The 18,242-nt window shown below is 44.7% G+C and overlaps 1 protein-coding gene across 4 annotated transcripts in view; it reads right to left on the bottom strand.

Moving 5' to 3' along the window:
- LOC135216410 (nucleotide exchange factor SIL1-like) overlaps window positions 1–18,242 on the bottom strand; it is a 131,872-nt gene that overhangs the window by 52,476 nt on the left and 61,154 nt on the right. For all 4 annotated transcript variants that reach the window (XM_064251700.1, XM_064251703.1, XM_064251699.1 and 1 more), the window contains one exon: window positions 7,547–7,775. In XM_064251700.1, the coding sequence (XP_064107770.1) occupies window positions 7,547–7,775 (229 nt within the window). The remainder of the gene's footprint in view (window positions 1–7,546; window positions 7,776–18,242) is intronic.

Genomic DNA, 18,242 nt, shown 5'->3' with positions numbered 1-18,242 from the left:
GAGCCGCTCTTCAAGCCATTGACCAAGTCACAGACTCATACGGTCCAGTCGGACCTGTTCGAGTTTGTGACTGCCAGGGTCAATTGCCGGAAGCACGTCCTCCAGGAAGCAACTATTCGGCATGAACCGAATAAGCTGCTTTCCTCCAACATCTGGGGAGCAGACCTCTTTCCTGAAACCATGGTCAAGGAGGTCCAGAATGAGGCAACAAGGCTCAATCAGAGCCTCAAGGATCGCTGGGGCCTCACGGCTAAGAGGCGCCAAGATCAATCTGCAGTAAGCAAGAAGCAGAAGAAACTAAAACGTTACCAGCCTTACCAGAAGAAACAGCAACGTTTTAACCAAGCTGTGTCAGCTGTGCCGATTGTACAATCAGGCCAGCCTTCTACCTCGAAGACTCCGACTCAACCCATTTATGTGATTTCCCCTCAGGCTCAGCCTTCCACCTCCTACGCTGTCTCCCCAGCCTTTAACCAAGTGTTCGAGGGCCAAGCCTTCCAACACTATGACCGGTTCGGCAGGAGCGGTAGAGCTAGGGGATCCTTTCGTCAGAGAGGATCAGGAAGGTCACTCAACAGGGGAAAACACTTCCGTGGGGGCCGCGGAGGTCACTCGACCCAGCAGCAGTGAGATCTCCAAGGTAGGAGGGAGGCTGTTTCTCTTCCGGCATCGGTGGGGATTCAGCAAATGGGCACAAAGCATTGTGTCGAAGGGCCTGGGTTGGAGTTGGATTGGAGATCCTCCTCCACCCAGACCATTCCTTCAACTTCCATCAAAAGAACTGACGGAGTATGCGGAGGAGCTCCTCCAGAAAGGAGCAATAGCGAGAGTCAACAGATTAAAATTTCAGGGTCGCTTGTTCAGCGTACCAAAGAAAGGCTCACTAAAAAGAAGGGTAATCTTAGACTTGTCCCGCTTAAACTTGGCCATTCGCTGCGACAAGTTCAAAATGCTGACTATCTCGCAATTGCGGACCTTACTTCCCCGTGGGGCCGTCACCACCTCTATCGATCTTACAGACGCATACTATCATATCCCTATTGCAAGACACTTTCGCCCTTACCTGGGCTTCAAGCTGGGAGATCAAACATTCTCCCTCCTTCAAGGTAGTTCCCTTCGGTCTGAATGTAGCACCCAGGGTATTCACGAAGTTGGCGGAAGTAGTCGTCCAACAACTGAGGTCTCAAGGGATAATGGTAGTAGCGTATCTCGACGATTGGTTGATTTGGGCTCCAACAGTCGAGGAATGTCGCAAAGCCACAATGAAAGTCATTCAATTCCTGGAGTATCTGGGGTTCCAGATAAACAGAGCAAAGTCAAGACTCACTCCGGAGTCCAACTTTCAATGGCTGGGCATTCAATGGAATCTATCCTCCCATACTCTGTCGATTCCATCAGCCAAGAGGAAAGAAATAGCGAAGTCAGTGAAACAATTTCTAAAGTACAAATATGCTTCAAGGAGAAACCAGGAAAGAATCCTGGGTTCCCTCCAATTTGCCTCAGTGACAAACATCTTGATGAAAGCCAAACTGAAAGACTTAACCAGGATCTGGCGCTCACGAGCAAATGTCAGATCCAGGGACAAGGTATCATCAATACCACAGATTCTACGGAATCGTCTGCGCCCTTGGACAAAGTTAAAGAACCTGTCCATATCAGTAACCCTTCATTTTCCTCCTCCGGGAATCACTATCCACACAGACGCTTCAACTAAGCGGCTGGGGAGGATATTCTCAGTTCAAGAAAGTTCAGGGAACATGGTCACCTCAGTTCCGCCAGCTTCACATAAATGTATTGGAAGCAATGGCAGTGTTCCTGACTCTGAAGAGGTTACGTCCGCCAAAGAACTCTCACATAAAGTTAGTTCTGGACAGCGCAGTAGTAGTCCATTGTATAAACAGGGGAGGCTCCGAATCAAGACACCTGAATCATGTCATGGTAGCCATCTTTTCCCTGGCGGACAAGTTCAGTTGGCACCTCTCCCCCACCCATATAGCCGGAGTGAGAAACGTCATAGCAGATGCTCTATCCCGTTCAGTTCCTCTGGAATCGGAATGGTCACTGGACAACAGTTCGTTCCAATGGATTCTCCGGAAGGTACCAGGCCTGCAAGTAGATCTGTTTGCATCTCAAACGAACCACAAACTTCCCTGTTATGTGGCTCCCAACCTGGACCCTTTGGCCTATGCCACGGACGCCCTGTCCATAGATTGGAACAACTGGGAGAAGATTTATATATTCCTCCGGTGAATCTTCTCCTGAAAGTACTGAACAAACTCAGCACGTTCAAGGGTCAAGTAGCTCTAGTAGCTCCAGACTGGCCTAAGAGCAACTGGTACCCTTTGATTCTGGAATTGGGTCTTCGTCCTCTTCGAATTCCCAATCCCAGGCTCTCCCAGTCAGTACAAATGAAGACTGTGTTCGCTTCCTCAGGAATTCTCAAAACCCTAACTTTATGGACTTCATGAAGTTTGCGGCCAAGAGAGATGCAAATATCGATCCACGAAATATTCTTTTCCTGGAATCAGATAAAAGAGATTCAACTTTAAGGCAGTATGATGCTGCAGTTAAAAAGTTGGCATCCTTCCTGAGAGAAGCAGACATTAAAATCATGACAATCAATTCAGCTAAATCCTTTTTCAGATCCTTATTTGAAAAAGGGTTAGCAGCTAGTACCATTACGACAAACAAGTCAGCCTTGAAGAAGATTTTTCAACTGGGTTTTAACATAGACTTAACAGATTCTTACTTTTCGTCTATTCCCAAGGCTTGTGCTAGACTTAGACCTTCAGTAAGGCCTACGTCAGTGTCATGGTTTTTAAATGATGTTCTAAAGCTGGCTTCAGATACAAATAACACGACATGTTCATTTATAATGCTCTTAAGAAAAACATTATTTTTATTAAGCTTGGCTTCAGGAGCTAGAATTTCAGAACTGTCGGCGTTATCCAGAGATGCGAATCATGTAGAATTTCTTCCTTCAGGAGAAGTTCTGCTTTCTCCAGATCGCAGCTTTTTAGCAAAGAATGAGGATCCTTTGTTGAGGTGGGAACCTTGGAAGGTTATACCCCTTCCTCAAGATCTTTCTCTTTGTCCAGTAACGACCTTACGAGCCTTTCTGTCCAGGACATCCTCATCCTCTTCGGGTCCTCTCTTTATACCTTTATCAATTAAAGGTATAAGGCAACAGATCCTATACTTTATTAAACAAGCTAACCCTGAATCCTTCCCCAAGGTTCATGATGTCAGGGCAGTAGCCACCTCAATTAACTACTTTCAACACATGAATTTTGATGACTTGAAAAAGTATACTGGATGGAAATCGCCGACAGTATTTAAGCGTCACTACTTAAAGTCTTTGGAATCTTTGAAGTTTTCAGCAGTTGCGGCGGGTAACATAGTTTCCCCCGACTCTGCTTAGTAGTTGAGTTGAAGATCCAGATCTCCTTTCTACCTATCTCAGCCAACAGTTTGTCTATACCTACCTTGTTCATCTACGTCTACCCTTGAGTCTTAGCTGCTCTTGTGATGGTTTAGTGGGTGTCCCTTATTTTTTTGCTAGGGTCACCCACAATTGATTGTATATACTGATCTTTGTGATGTGGTCCCCTTATTTTTATGCTAGGGTGCCACATCTCCATTTACAATGGTTATTGATTTGTTTATTAAGATCTATGAACTTGTTTAATGTGTTTTTACCTTAAGTTTGTTCATATACATACTTTACTACATTATTGATACTGTTTATTTGTAATTACTTCAAGTGTTTTTACCTATGATTATCATACACATGTTTTAAGTTCAACATATATCCCATGTAAGCCCTTGTATATATGTTAACTTTAAGTTAATTTTAAGTATTGTTCTTTATTAACGCTCTATGAACAATTGTGTATCTGTATATATATTTTTCTTGCAATTATAGTATTTAATTGAAATTTTAAATTTTATTGAGACCTTCTTTATTTTCAATCTTGTGCTAATTCTCTGGTACAATTTCGCGCAGCGACACAAACTGAGCCCAGAAAAAGGATTTTGACGTAGGAAAAATCTATTTCTGGGCGATTGGTTCGTGTCGCCCAGCGAAATCCCACCTCTTCCCAACCCTTCGCTCAAGATTGATTGCTAACTTTAGGATGGCCACCAGAGGCGCGGCAGTCCCTAGCGTGGGTTGGAGTAGTAGTAGTTGCTGCCCCGTTCTGTGGGTCGGCTCTCCTCTTGTGGGGTTTTGTTGTGGGAGATTTCTATCGGCAAGAGGTTCGTGGCAGTGGTCTCACTCGCCCTAGTGTTCATACCGACACCCTCCTTGAGGGTGAGCGAGTCAGTTATACTGACCTTTTTCTTTATTTTGTTTATTCTCTGGTATTTGTTAGATCATTTACCTTAGAAATAATGGATTAAAGGATTACTTCGCTGGGCGACACGAACCAATCGCCCAGAAATAGATTTTTCCTACGTCAAAATCCTTTTTTTTCCGCTTTGGCGCTCACTCCGAGACCCCCTCGGAGTGAGCGAGACGATTTTTATTATACCCCTTCGGCGTAAGAGGGCTAGCATAATGCCCGTTCTTCCTGCAATTACCACAAACCTCAGTCACATGGGTACCCCGACATCCACTTGCTATGCCCTACTTTGCCCACACCTGTAACATTTAATATCCCTATCTTTCTTACACTCACTCACTAAATGCCCCGTTTGCCCACACCCAAAGCATGCACCCAACGCCCACCGACATTCATTCTTCTTGTGTCCTAGCTCTCCACATCTGTAACACTGCTGCTCTCGTTCATGACTAACTGACCCTAGTCCGATCTCTCTTAGGGTTAACCACACTTGCGTTACTTGCTCTAACACTCTTATCAACCACTCGCTCTGCCATTCGCCTTGGCCCTTCTAAAACTGCCTCCCTATAGCTCTTAAACTCTGGTATAACCTCAGATACTTCAGTCCTAACACTGGCACTTCTACTCTCTTTCATACACCTCTCTAACTCGTAATCCTCTACTATTTCCAAAATGTTGTTCCACGTCAACCTTTCATTTGTCCATCGCATTTTCTCCTATGTTTCAGATTTACAAACTCATACACACTCTCAGGCACAGTCGCCAACAACTTCCTCACTACCTCTTTACACTCATTTATCCCTTCGCCCCCAAACTTTTTCCTAGCTAATGTTTCCAACCTGCACACATACATCAACAACGACTCACCAACATTCATTCTTACCTCATCAAAACCATGTTTTCTCCTATATCTAACACTAATCTTTATCCTCTTCACCTGTTCCACAAGCCTGGCTTCCACACACTCATAAGGCACATTCCCCACACTCATCATTACCCCATACATACTCAACAAAAATCCCGTCAAAAAGCTACCCAACTCTCTTGCCCAGACTCTCTTGTTATCCCCATACTTAGCCACACAATACTTCCCATATTCCTTAAAAAAGTTCCCTATGTCCATACTACCATATTCCTCATATTGTGCACATCGGAGTACCTCTCTCATATACGCAGCCTTTCATACTTCCTGCTCACTCTCACTCTCTTTGGCTACTTCCATTCTGATCGCTCTTAACCTCCACGAATACAACGAATCAATTTCCATACTAACATCCATGCTTCTGATTATGCTCTTCTTACCCTTCTTTCTACCTACCTGTTTCCACTCACCGCTATCCAAATCACTCTCAGCCCTTTCCCCAATGTATTCAGTCCTAGTCTCACCCTGTCCGTCATCCTTACTAGCCTTCTTTCCCTTAGTCTTCTTTTCCTCAGCCCCCTTCTTATTCTTGTCCGCAGGCTTATCCTTATCCTGTGTCTTTCCCTTTTTTCCCATACCTATCACAACTAAATCACCTTTGTCACTTGTAGTCTCATCCACTCACTCTTCCACTTTCTTTACCACTCCTGGCCCATCACAAGACCCAGTAGACCTACCTCCTACAGCTCCCTCTCCCATGAACCCCTTCATCATCTCCTGCACTGCATTCATTATTACTCCGAATTTTTCGTCAATTTTCTCAACCATTCTCTCTTCCGCTCCTTTCACTTCCACTTTCCCACTCCTTAGCATTCCTCTCATTTTCTCTAACTTGGATTTCAGCTCCTCACACTCTACCCTCAACCTCTCATTCTCCACTTCCAATCGTTCTCTCACTTCTCTTTCCAACCTCAACTTCCTCCTTCAGCCTCTCCACCTCACTCAATCCTTCCATCCTAAATTTTCTCACCACTCATACACACTATCCTAGACCAATTGTCCTGCAGCTGCCACATCAGCAGTCGCTGTTCAGGCGCCAACAATTTCTGGGGTGGAATCAAGGCCAAGTGAAAAAAGCAGGCAAACTCGCCACAGTTAAGTTAATCATACAAGCTGACAAAATTTCCCAGTCCCACTTTCCCCTTTACATTACTTTTTACCCGCAGGACAATTGGTTCAATGAAATACCGAACACACAAAACAAACCCGTACTCACCTCTGGCTCCAAATACTCAGGGCTAGGCTGTGCTGTCCACTGGATATAGGTTAGTTGAGACACAACCACCACCGATAATCACAACACAAAACAACTAAACGAAAACCACAACCCCACAACAACCTAACAACCCGACCAATCCCTAAGCAGACGAACACCAACAGCTCGAAACAACATGACAACCACACAACTCAACCCTGCACAACATGCCAGCACCAACACCGCCCCAACCACCCATTCACAGGCACAGAAATGCATGACCAACCTCTTCAACTTTACCACAACCAGACAGACACATGCACAACAACTTTACAACACCAAAATCAATCAAATAACATAACATCAACTGACCACCACCGGATAACTGCTGCCCCAAACCAACTCTACGACTTCAACAAACACGTTACTTCTTAAGACTCCCGTAACACACTCCTGCTACTGATATACACAACAGAGCGCCACAACAGACACACACTTGCAACCGCCATTCAACTACTCCCATTTATTCCTCCACCAATCTCTCTCTCTCTCTCTCTCTCTCTCTCTTTCTCTCTCACGCAACCCTCGGAGATGTTGTCAAATATAAACTACCATCATTACTCCTCCATAATGTAACTAGAAGATGGGATAGAGTTAGGCTATTGTAATTTGGTTTCTCATAAAATAGGATTATCGTAAGACGAATTATCGTAACTTGAACACTACAGCTACCTGTATACTGTATAAAACCTTATATCTTTACATACTCTAGACACCCAAAGGATTAAAGCGGCGGCCATAGACTTTAAAATCGCTTAAGTGTCGAAAATCACTCGTGTCGGCGGCCAGGAATGAAATCCCTGCCGCTAACCAAGGGCCGTCTGTAATTGAGTGCAGAATTTAAAACTAATGTTTATGGAATACATATTTTCTCCAAGCCAGAAAAGATATAATTGAATGGAAAGTTAAAACTAATGTTTATGAAATATTTTTCTCAAAGTTATCTAGAAATAGTAAAAGAAAAACTACAATTATAATTGAATTAAAAAAAATATAATGAAGTTCAATAGCATCCAAGAAACTTACCCAAATCAACAAAAGTGATACCATTATCGAATTGGTGAACAAGATATTCTAAGTCTTCAAGCAGAATGACTTTTTGATCATCGGAATCAGACTTCTGATACTGATTGATTACTCTCGTTAAAATCTCATTATCCGTTTCCATGGAAATATTTATTTCATCAAAATCTTTTTTCAAATCTTCATAGGAACGAAACTTTTTTCTAGACTCAGCTGCTTCCAAGCTTAACTCCTGTAAAACAAATTTTATTTTAAACAAAAGCTTAGTTATTCTCATACTGACCAAGTCAATCAAAATTCTAAAAACATTTGCTTTACAGATACAAACTATTGCCATACATATAATTTTCTTCTAAATGGTCTTAGAAGGAAAGAGAAAATTTTCCCTTTGATGAGTGGCATACTGAACGTATGTCATCCTAGGGGGATCACCTATGTCCCTCATTGGCCGAGTGGATTTCACGCTCGGCTACAATCCGGTGGTTTGAAGTTCGATTCTCAGCTCGGCCAACGTGGAACCAGAGGAATTTATTTCTGGTGATAGAAATTCATTTCTTGATATAATGTGGTTCTGATCCCACCATAAGCTATAAGTCCCGTTGCTAGGTTCCTAGCTACGTAAAAATATCTAATCCTTCGGGCCAGCCCTAGGAGAGCTGTTAATCAGCTCAGTGGTCTGGTAAAACTAAGATATATGTATACTTAACTCAGGGGATCACCTCATAGGGTGTCCCCTCTGTTGGAAATGCATGTTCCTTTGGTTGGCAGCGCTAGGACATCTCTTTCTAAAGTGCGAGTACTTTGACAGTGCACAGATTGACGGTAGGATATTTAGAACATATCTGTGAAGAACAATTATCATAGGACATTCCCTTGGGTTATCCTATTGTCTCCTCTGCCTACTTGGAGAAGACCCATGTTAGACCTCTCACTTCATGGTTCAACAGGAAGCTAGAGGTCTACTGTTTGTGGTCCCAGGTTTGTTCATTGCTGTAGAAGACTATCTTTGGCATATTGGGAACATTCAGGAAGGTTGAACAATGGAGTGCCCTACCTCCCTTTCTCGAGTCTATTGAAGACCCAGGAAAGCTGCCTTCAACTCCAACACATTAATGTGGAGTTCTTTGTCCTTTATGTCCATTCCATTCAGGAAGAACCTGTCGGTCACATACTAAGATGGAATCTACAGACAGTCCCCACTTATCGACAGACTTGGTTATCTGCGATCCAGTTTTGAGGTGTTAGTGATGATGATAACTGGATTTTCAGCACATCTCCACTTATTGGCGCCAGTCGCTACAACAGCAACACCTTTCAGCTGTCAGTGATTTTCAGTTATCGTCACGCCATCTGGATCAGAACCCCTGCTGATAACCAGAGACTGCCTATAATCAATCGTTTAGATCACATTCATCTCCTTTTGCCTTGGGATGTTGCCCATAGGTCCTCGGAGTTCTTTTCCTTGGATCCTATGGTGGATGCTCAACAAGTCAGTGGCCAGACGAACAGTGAAAGAGCTGTCACATGCTGGACTGGCCTGCATGCAGGTGATATAGATGACTGAATATTCTATCTATAATCCAATTTTATTTGGATTAGTAGATGCAATTTCTTCCTTAACTCTAGCAAGGGGAGAGAGGGACTGACTATGAGCGAGCCAGTTGGTTATTCTAAGCTTTAAAGTCTCTGACACTGTGGGTTCATCCAAACCTTTTTGAATCAGGGATATTACTTTCCATTAATTCAAAATGGCCAGAAGTCTGATAATTGAACATCTCATTGTTCAGTAAATCAGAGGTACGGTCTCCTCCTTTTGCTCTTTCATGACCAGGAAGAGAGTACCCAGATGACAAGGGGTTGTATTCGTGTAGGAACAAATGAAAATTTTTTAAGTAATGTGTATTCATAACATATAAACCTCTGAGGTCTTTACATGAAGGGCCCACCTCTTACAACCCCTCATTCTCTTACCTGGCTGTTACGGACCGAGATCCGCTCATGTTCTTTATTATAATAAACAAAAAGGATTAAACACCAACAGTTGAAACTGGGGATACGAATATAGAAAGAAACTCAAATAGAACATTAGTTTATTTACAAGCTTATTAACAAAGATAAATGCAGAATGGTTTCTCTTATTTACATAAAATAAAACCTTACAATATGTAAACTGGGGAAACAGTGCTGTAATGAAATACTTGCTGGCCAGTTTTGCAGCTGTTGAAGCCAGTGCTCGAAGTGAGGGCTTCACACAAGGGGACAGTAGAAACTTCAGACAGCTTCTTGACTTCATACTGCAGAAAGAAATGTCTTAGTCTTAATACTCGAAGGGCAGTTACTTCTCGAAACAACTCGTAGGACTTTTCTTCTCTGAAGGGTTGCTCAACGTCGAGATATCTCTCTTTCTCTGATGATCTGATTCTTCTACTTCCTCAGGGCATATATACGTATATATACAGTGGTACCTCGAGATGCGAAATTAATCCGTTCCGAGGCGGCCTTCGTATCATGAGTTTTTCGTATCTTGAACCGCATTTTACATGTAAAATAGCTAATCCGTTCAAAGCCCTCCAAAAACACCCCAGTAAATTTCATAATAAAGCTAAATTGACCTATAAACAATGAAATACTACAATAATTTGGACCATTCAATACCTAACTTAATACGTACTAGCAGAGTGGGGCCCCCGTATTCGCGTTCTCCGGATTCGCGGACTCACTGATTCGCGGATTTTTTTCTGGACCATATCTAACCATTATTTGCAGTGAATTTGCCTATTCGCGGGGTTTTCCGACGATAAATAATCACTAATTAGTGTATTTTGATGTTATTTTCATGCCTAAATACATTTTTATGATACAAAAATTATTTACTGATTTTAAAATATTAATATTGATCAATACTGTATTAGTAAGTTTAATAAGATTAAATGATATCACATAATAACTAATAATTTTCTCTCTCTCCCTTACAGGGATGCATGCTTTTTATGTGATAAATGATTTACTAATTTTCTAATATTAATTTCTGGGCTCAGCTCGTGTCGCTGCGCGAAATATCCTTTAATCTATTATTTCTAGGGTAAATGTACTAACACATACCAGAGAATAAATAAATAAAGAAAAGGGTCAGTATAACTGACTCGCTCACCCTCCAAGAGGGTGTCGGTATGAACACTATGGCGAGTGAGACCACTACCACGAGCCAAATGCCAATAGAATTCTCCCACTACAAAATCCCCCAAGAGGAGAGCCGACCCACAGAGTGGGCAGCACTTACTACTACTACTCTATCCCATGCTGCCGACTGCTGCGCCTCTGGTGGCCATCCTTTTCAGTTAGCGCACTCAATTCAGACGTGCCATTTTTTTACTCGGTGTTTTTTGTGCCCTTTCCTTTGGATTTATTTACCATGGAGCGTGCAGCCATCGCAGCAGCTAAGTTAAGTACTCAGTGTTTATTGCTAATTGGTTTTTTCCGGCCCTGAGCCCGTATTTGCCGTTTTTTAGGTATAAATACGAACTCTAGGTCGGAAGCATGGCAGCATGGTTCTGCCTCGTGGTGGGTTCGTTCTTGGTCGCCCATACCCAGAACATCCCCTTACTTAAGTACGCTCTATTTTAATTATCCGCTTTGTTTAGGGTACGGTCTACACGGTTTTGTCATGCATGCATGTCTTTTACCTTATGTAGGCTCCTTCCATCCAGACCCTAGCCACGGCTCTTAGTATCGGCCTCGGCTAGCTTTGAGTGGTAGACTTGCCTTCGAGTTAGTCGTACACTCCTGGATTTTTTCTCCTACTATATTGTTTTCTTTCTTTCATTTTATTATTCATTTGAATTAATTATATGATATTTGTTAGGTTAGCTAGGCGTCTGGCTTGCTTAGCCTAGGTCATGGCCCATTGGGCCTATATGCTACCGCTCTTCAGTTCGGTTGCTTCCCGATAGCATCTCTCTGATCAGTTGGTTATGTTTCTAGGCTTTAGTTGTTTTTTTTCTTATCGCCCCGTGGTCACTACGTGATCACGAGGCAGCCAGACGCCTGTCCAGTCACCTTCCCCCCCTCCCGCTCTTCTATAGAGTCGGGGGGGGTGGGTCGGTCTGCCATGCTCGCTCCGCATACCCGAGCCTGCCTCCCTCTCTCCCCCCAGGCGGAGGGAGTAGAGGGACGGGACAGACCCAGACTGGACTCGACCTCTCCGGCTTCTCGGTCCGGCCGGATGGTAAGTTGGGGGGGACTGGCCTTTCCCCCCTCCGTTGCTACCCCGTCGCTCCGTTGCTAGCCCGAGTCTGTATGTCCTCTTGCTCTTTCCCACCTTACTAGGGCTCCTTTACCACCGGAGACCTGGCATCCAGCGGAAAGGTGCTAGTCCACCCAGCAGGGTGGACCGGAACATACAGTCGGTCCCTTCTAACCACTCCGTCTCGCTGAGTTACAACACTCCGCCACGCACTGGACTTAGTCCGGTACGTTCGAGTTTTTAGGTTTAAGATCTATTATGTTAAACTATTAAGTTTATCTTAAGTACCTTAAACCATCCCCCCTCCCTTCCTGTCTCACCGGATCCCTCCGGGGTTATAGCCTATTCAGGCGATTAAGGGAGGGGTTATGCCCAAATTTTTTCCGAGCTCCGGCATGCAACGGAGTTCTTCTGTCCTTTAGCCTGTAAGTGATAGTCTTTAAGATACTCATGTGTCTTTTCACTTACAGACCACCAACTGTGAGCATCCGGGATGCGCCGCCACACTTCAGGACCCATGTGGACACGAAGTTTGCCGGTCCCATGCTCCATGCGCGACTCCGCACGGGGACATCCAGGTCTGGTACCACGAGACGTGTACCATCTGTTACGATCTGGTGAGCCAGCTCTTAGACGGGGTAAGTATTCCAACTCCGATAACTGGTCCTCATTTGTTATAGTGCTTAAGTTTTTACATTAATCACTCTAACTTAAGATAAAATTCAGGGGGTCTTATAGCCCCTATAATTTTAAGTTACGCTTTAAGTTAGTTTTAGTTTTAAGTTATTCTTAAATCTAATCAATACCCTCTCTTCCAGGCTCCGGCTGTGAGGGATACCGCACTGGCAACCCTGCGGGCCTGGGTCGGCGGTTTCGCGAAGAACGCCGCCAAGGGTATGCCCTACATCCTTGAGAAGAGGTTGGCGGTACTAATCTTCCCCGGAGGCAAGGCGACAGGCTACGTCGACCCAGCAGAGGCGGCCCCGACTATCGCTTTCATCCAGCAACAGCTGGCTGCCTCGTTGACAGACCAAGGCCAGGACATCTCGGAAGTCGCGACGCTTGATATCAATGTGGAACCTATGGTAGGTGTAGACGACCTGTTGGTCGAGGTAGGTAAGTTGGACACCCAAGGGATACCCTTGGGTGCAACTGGTTCTTCTACTCCTGCAACCTCTCCATCCTTCCAAGGCTTTACGGGTAATGAATTATATACTTCTCCTGACGCTTCAGTTAGACCCAAGGTCAAGGGTCAAGCAGTGAAAACCTTGACGAAGACGTCGTCGTCGTCTAAGAAGACGGCTTCGGCGTCATCCTCTTCTCGTAAGTCTCCGGCTAGGAATCCCGGAGCAGAGAGATCTAAAGCTTCTGGGTCCGGCTCTAAGTCCTCGAGGAATAGATCCTCCAGGGAGAGATCTCACACTCCAGCGGAGTCGTCAGTTCCGCTACCCTTGGTTCCAGTTCAGGGCCACCCTTCCACCTCCGCAGCAGCTCCGGCTTTGGACTCCAACGCTGGTCTGTTACAACAGGTGGGCGATCTGGTTGGGTCTCTGAAAAATAGCATGGAACAAATGATCTCTCGGTTGTCTGATAGGATTACCTCTCAGGACAACATTATAGCCGGACTGAGCCAAGCTCCTCTAGCCTCTCCTCCACCTTTCAGCACAGGTGGAGCCCAACTTCCCCCGTATGACTCTCTACCTCCGTTCTCAATGAACAACCCTTGGAGAGTAGCGTCATACGCCCCCTTCCAAGACGGGCTCATCTCTATCCCGGAATGTGGAACTCGGAGGATTGAGGACTTCGAGTTCTACCCGGAAGCCTTCAGCCTCCGTTCATCGGCTACGCCAGGCTCACCGCCTCAGCCATGACTCGGGATGATAAAGTACCAAAGGAGACAGTCCTCTATTCACGTGACCAGGCTCAGAGAGAATGGCTCAGGTGTCTAGAGGACATGGATTGTTCCAACACGAAAATCCAACCTTTCAAGAGTCCGTTTACGATCTTTACGATGGAAGAGAGTACCCCGCTCCCTTTCCTGACAAAGATCGCGACAACTACTATTCCAGCAGCCCAGAAGGGGGATCCCATGCCTCAACTGAAGGAAGCAGATCCTACATCTCCTTTACTTCCTTCAGCCGGTGAATTGTGGGAAGACTTACCTAACACCTTCTCAGCTGGCAAACTCAAACCAGACTGTGCTATGGAGCAGTTTGGTGAGAAGCTACCTAGGCTTCCAGATAGCCTTATTCAGGCAGAATTCGATGCCAAATCGCGGTTAGCCAGGTCCATTAATTCCATGGCTATGACCGAGGTGGCTACCATTGCCTATGGGTCGGAACCGCTCTTCAAGCTTCTTACCAAATCTTTGACTCAAACGGTGCAGTCAGATATGTTTGAGTTTGCCACTGCTAGGACGAATTGTAGGAAACATGTCCTACAAGAAGCAACTATTCGGCACGAGCCGAATAGGTTGCTTGCGTCAAGCATCTGGGGAGCAGACCTCTTCCCAGAAGCGATGGTGAAGGAGGTTCAGTCAGAGGCTACGAGATTGAACCAGAGCCTTAAGGACCGTTGGGGTCTTACGGCCAAGAGACGACAGGATCAAGCCGGTAAGGGTAAGGCTCAAAGGAAACCTAGACGTTTCCAGCCCTACCAGAAAAAGCAGCCACGCTTTTCTCAGCAAGTTCCGGCTGTTCCCTTGGTGCAAACAGCCCAACCTTCCACCTCAAAGGCTCAATCGCAGCCGATTTATGTTATCTCCCCTCAGCCTCAGCCCTCCACCTCTTACGCCCTCTCTCCAGCCTACAACCAGGTCTTCGAGGGTCAAGCTTCACAGAAGTATGACCGCTCGGGTAAGGGAGGCAGAGGTAAGCGACCCTTTCGTGGGAGAGGATCGGGAGGTCCCTTTAATAGGGGAAAACATTTCAGGGGGAGGCCGAGGAGGCTACCAGAACCAATGAGGAATTTCAGGTAGGAGGGAGGCTGTTTCACTTTCGCCACCGGTGGAACTTCAGCAAGTGGGCTCAGAGCATTGTGTCAAAAGGCCTGGGTTGGAGCTGGTTAGCGAACCCTCCCCCATCCAGACCTTTCCGCCAACTTCCTTCCAAGGAATTGACGGAGTATGCAGAGGATCTCCTTCAGAAAGGAGCTATAGCGAGAGTCAAAAGGTTAAAATTTCAAGGACGCTTGTTCAGCGTGCCAAAGAAAGGCTCACAAAAAAGAAGGGTAATCTTAGACTTGTCCCGCTTAAACTTAGCCATTCGCTGCGACAAGTTCAAGATGCTCACGATCTCGCAGGTGCGGACCTTACTTCCCCGTGGGGCCGTCACCACCTCTATCGATCTTACAGACGCTTACTATCATATCCCTATTGCAAGACACTTCCGTCCGTATCTGGGCTTCAAGATAGGAGACCAGACATTCTCCTTCAAGGTAGTTCCTTTCGGGCTCAACGTAGCACCCAGGGTGTTTACGAAGCTGGCGGAAGTAGTAGTTCAACAACTCAGATCGCAAGGGGTTATGGTAGTAGCGTATCTCGACAATTGGTTGATCTGGGCTTCAACAGTCGAGGAATGCAACAAAGCAACACTGAAAGTGATTCAGTTCCTGGAATATCTAGGCTTCAAGATAAACAGGACCAAGTCAAGACTCACTCCAGAGTCAAACTTTCAGTGGCTAGGCATTCAATGGAATCTATCCTCCCATACTCTGTCGATTCCATCATCCAAAAGGAAGGAAATAGCGAAGTCAGTCAAGCAATTCTGAGTCACAAACTGGCATCAAGAAGATCTCAGGAAAGGATCCTGGGTTCTCTCCAGTTTGCATCAGTGACGAACATCCTAATGAAAGCCAAACTGAAAGACCTAACCAGAATCTGGCGCTCACGAGCAAATGTCAGGTCCAGGGACAAATTATCCTCAGTCCCTCTGATTCTAAAGAATCGACTCCGGCCGTGGGCGAAAGTCAAGAACTTGTCGGTGTCAGTGCCCCTTCAGTTTCCTCCACCAGGGATCACCATCCACACAGACGCTTCATTAAGCGGTTGGGGAGGATATTCCCAGTTCAAGAAGGTTCAAGGAACGTGGTCACCTCAGTTCCGTCAGTTCCATATAAACGTACTGGAAGCAATGGCAGTGTTCTTGACTCTAAAAAGGTTACGTCCGCCAAAGTACTCCCACATAAAGCTAGTCCTGGACAGCGCAGTGGTAGTACATTGTGTAAACAGAGGAGGCTCCAAGTCACGTCATCTAAATCATGTCATGGTAGCCATCTTCTCCTGGCGGACAAGTTCAGTTGGCATCTCTCCTCCACTCATATAGCTGGAGTGAGAAACGTCATAGCAGATGCTCTATCCCGATCAGTACCTCTAGAGTCGGAATGGTCACTGGACAACAGTTCGTTCCAATGGATTCTTCAGAGAGTTCCAGGTCTACAGGTGGATCTCTTCGCATCTCAAGCGAACCACAAACTCCCGTGTTATGTGGCCCCCAACCTGGACCCTCTGGCCTATGCCACGGACGCCCTGGCTCTAAACTGGAACAACTGGGAGAAGATTTATGTCTTTCCTCCAGTGAATCTTCTCATGAAGGTCTTAAACAAACTCAGGACATTCAAGGGTCAAGTGGCTCTAGTAGCCCCAGACTGGCCGAAGAGCAATTGGAACCTCCCTCTCATTCTGGAACTGGGTCTTCGCCCTCTTCGGATCCCCAATCCCAGGCTCTCCCAGTCAGTACAAACGAAGACTGTGTTCGCTTCCTCAGGGATTCTCAAAACCCTAACTTTATGGATTTCATGAAGTTTGCAGCGAAAAGGGATGCGAATATTGACCCTCAGAATATTCTCTTCTTGGAATCCGATAAAAGAGATTAAACTTTGAGACAGTATGATGCTGCTGTCAAAAAGTTAGCAACCTTCCTGAAAGAATCAGATATTAGGATCATGACAATCAATTCAGCTATATCCTTTTTCAGATCCTTATTTGAAAAAGGCTTAGCAGCTAGCACAATTACGACAAACAAGTCAGCCTTGAAAAAGATTTTTCAATTTGGGTTCAACATAGACTTGACAGATTCCTACTTCTCGTCTATTCCCAAGGCGTGTGCTAGACTTAGACCTTCTGTAAGGCCTACGTCAGTATCATGGTTCTTAAACGATGTTCTAAAGCTGGCTTCAGAAACCAATAATGACACATGCTCGTTTATAATGCTCTTAAGAAAAACCCTATTTTTATTAAGCTTGGCCTCAGGAGCTAGAATTTCAGAACTGTCGGCTTTATCCAGAGATCCGGATCATATTCAGTTCCTTCCCACAGGGGAAGTGCTACTTTCTCCGGAACGTAGCTTTATAGCTAAGAATGATGGTGTGGTGGGTGTCCCTTATTTTTTTGCTAGGGACACTCACAATTGATGATGGATATTGATCTCGTGGATGTCATCTCCTTATTTTTATGCTAGGAGATACATCTTATTGTAATGGTTACGGGTTTTGTATATTAAGTCATATACATTCCTTTATATATTATTATTGTTGAGTTTGTTTTGTTCAACTTATTATGTTAATTGCTCTAGAATTTTTTGATACATAGCTTTACACAGATACCATTTTGGTACATATATGACATATTACTCCTGTATATATGTAAATTACCTTAAGTTAAGAAATATTATTAGAATTAAGTGTAATTTAAGCAATATTTCTATTTTGTATCACTGTGTATATGTATCCTTATTAGCAATTATATTCTTTTACTTTTATTTTATCTTTTATTTGAGACCTCTTTGTATTTTGTTGATTTTGTTTACAATCTTGTGCTATTTCTCTGGTACGATTTCGCGCAGCGACACGAGCTGAGCCCAGAAAAGGGATTTTGACGTAAGGAAAAATCTATTTCTGGGCGATTGGCTCGTGTCGCCAGCGAAATCCCGCCCTACCCATCCCATCGCCAAGATTGTCTGCTAACTTTCAGATGGCCACCAGAGGCGCAGCAGTCGGCAGGCATGGGATAGAGTAGTAGTAGTAAGTGCTGCCCACTCTGTGGGTCGGCTCTCCTCTTGGGGGATTTTGTAGTGGGAGAATTCTATTGGCATTTGGCTCGTGGTAGTGGTCTCACTCGCCATAGTGTTCATACCGACACCCTCTTGGAGGGTGAGCGAGTCAGTTATACTGACCCTTTTCTTTATTTATTTATTCTCTGGTATGTGTTAGTACATTTACCCTAGAAATAATAGATTAAAGGATATTTCGCTGGCGACACGAGCCAATCGCCCAGAAATAGATTTTTCCTTACGTCAAAATCCCTTATTAATGTAAAGAGCAATTACTTCAAGAAAGAAAATACTACATTGAATTACTAAGATTTTAGTGTATAAATTTTAAAAATTATGTAAGAATGAAGGAGATCCCAGTCTTCACGCATCTTTCTTTCGAACTCCAGGTCTCTCTCTCTCTCTCTCT

The sequence above is a fragment of the Macrobrachium nipponense genome, chromosome 6 (genome assembly GCF_015104395.2).
Source record: "Macrobrachium nipponense isolate FS-2020 chromosome 6, ASM1510439v2, whole genome shotgun sequence".
Taxonomy (NCBI): domain Eukaryota; kingdom Metazoa; phylum Arthropoda; class Malacostraca; order Decapoda; family Palaemonidae; genus Macrobrachium; species Macrobrachium nipponense.
This window is presented reverse-complemented; position numbering and strand designations above follow the sequence as displayed.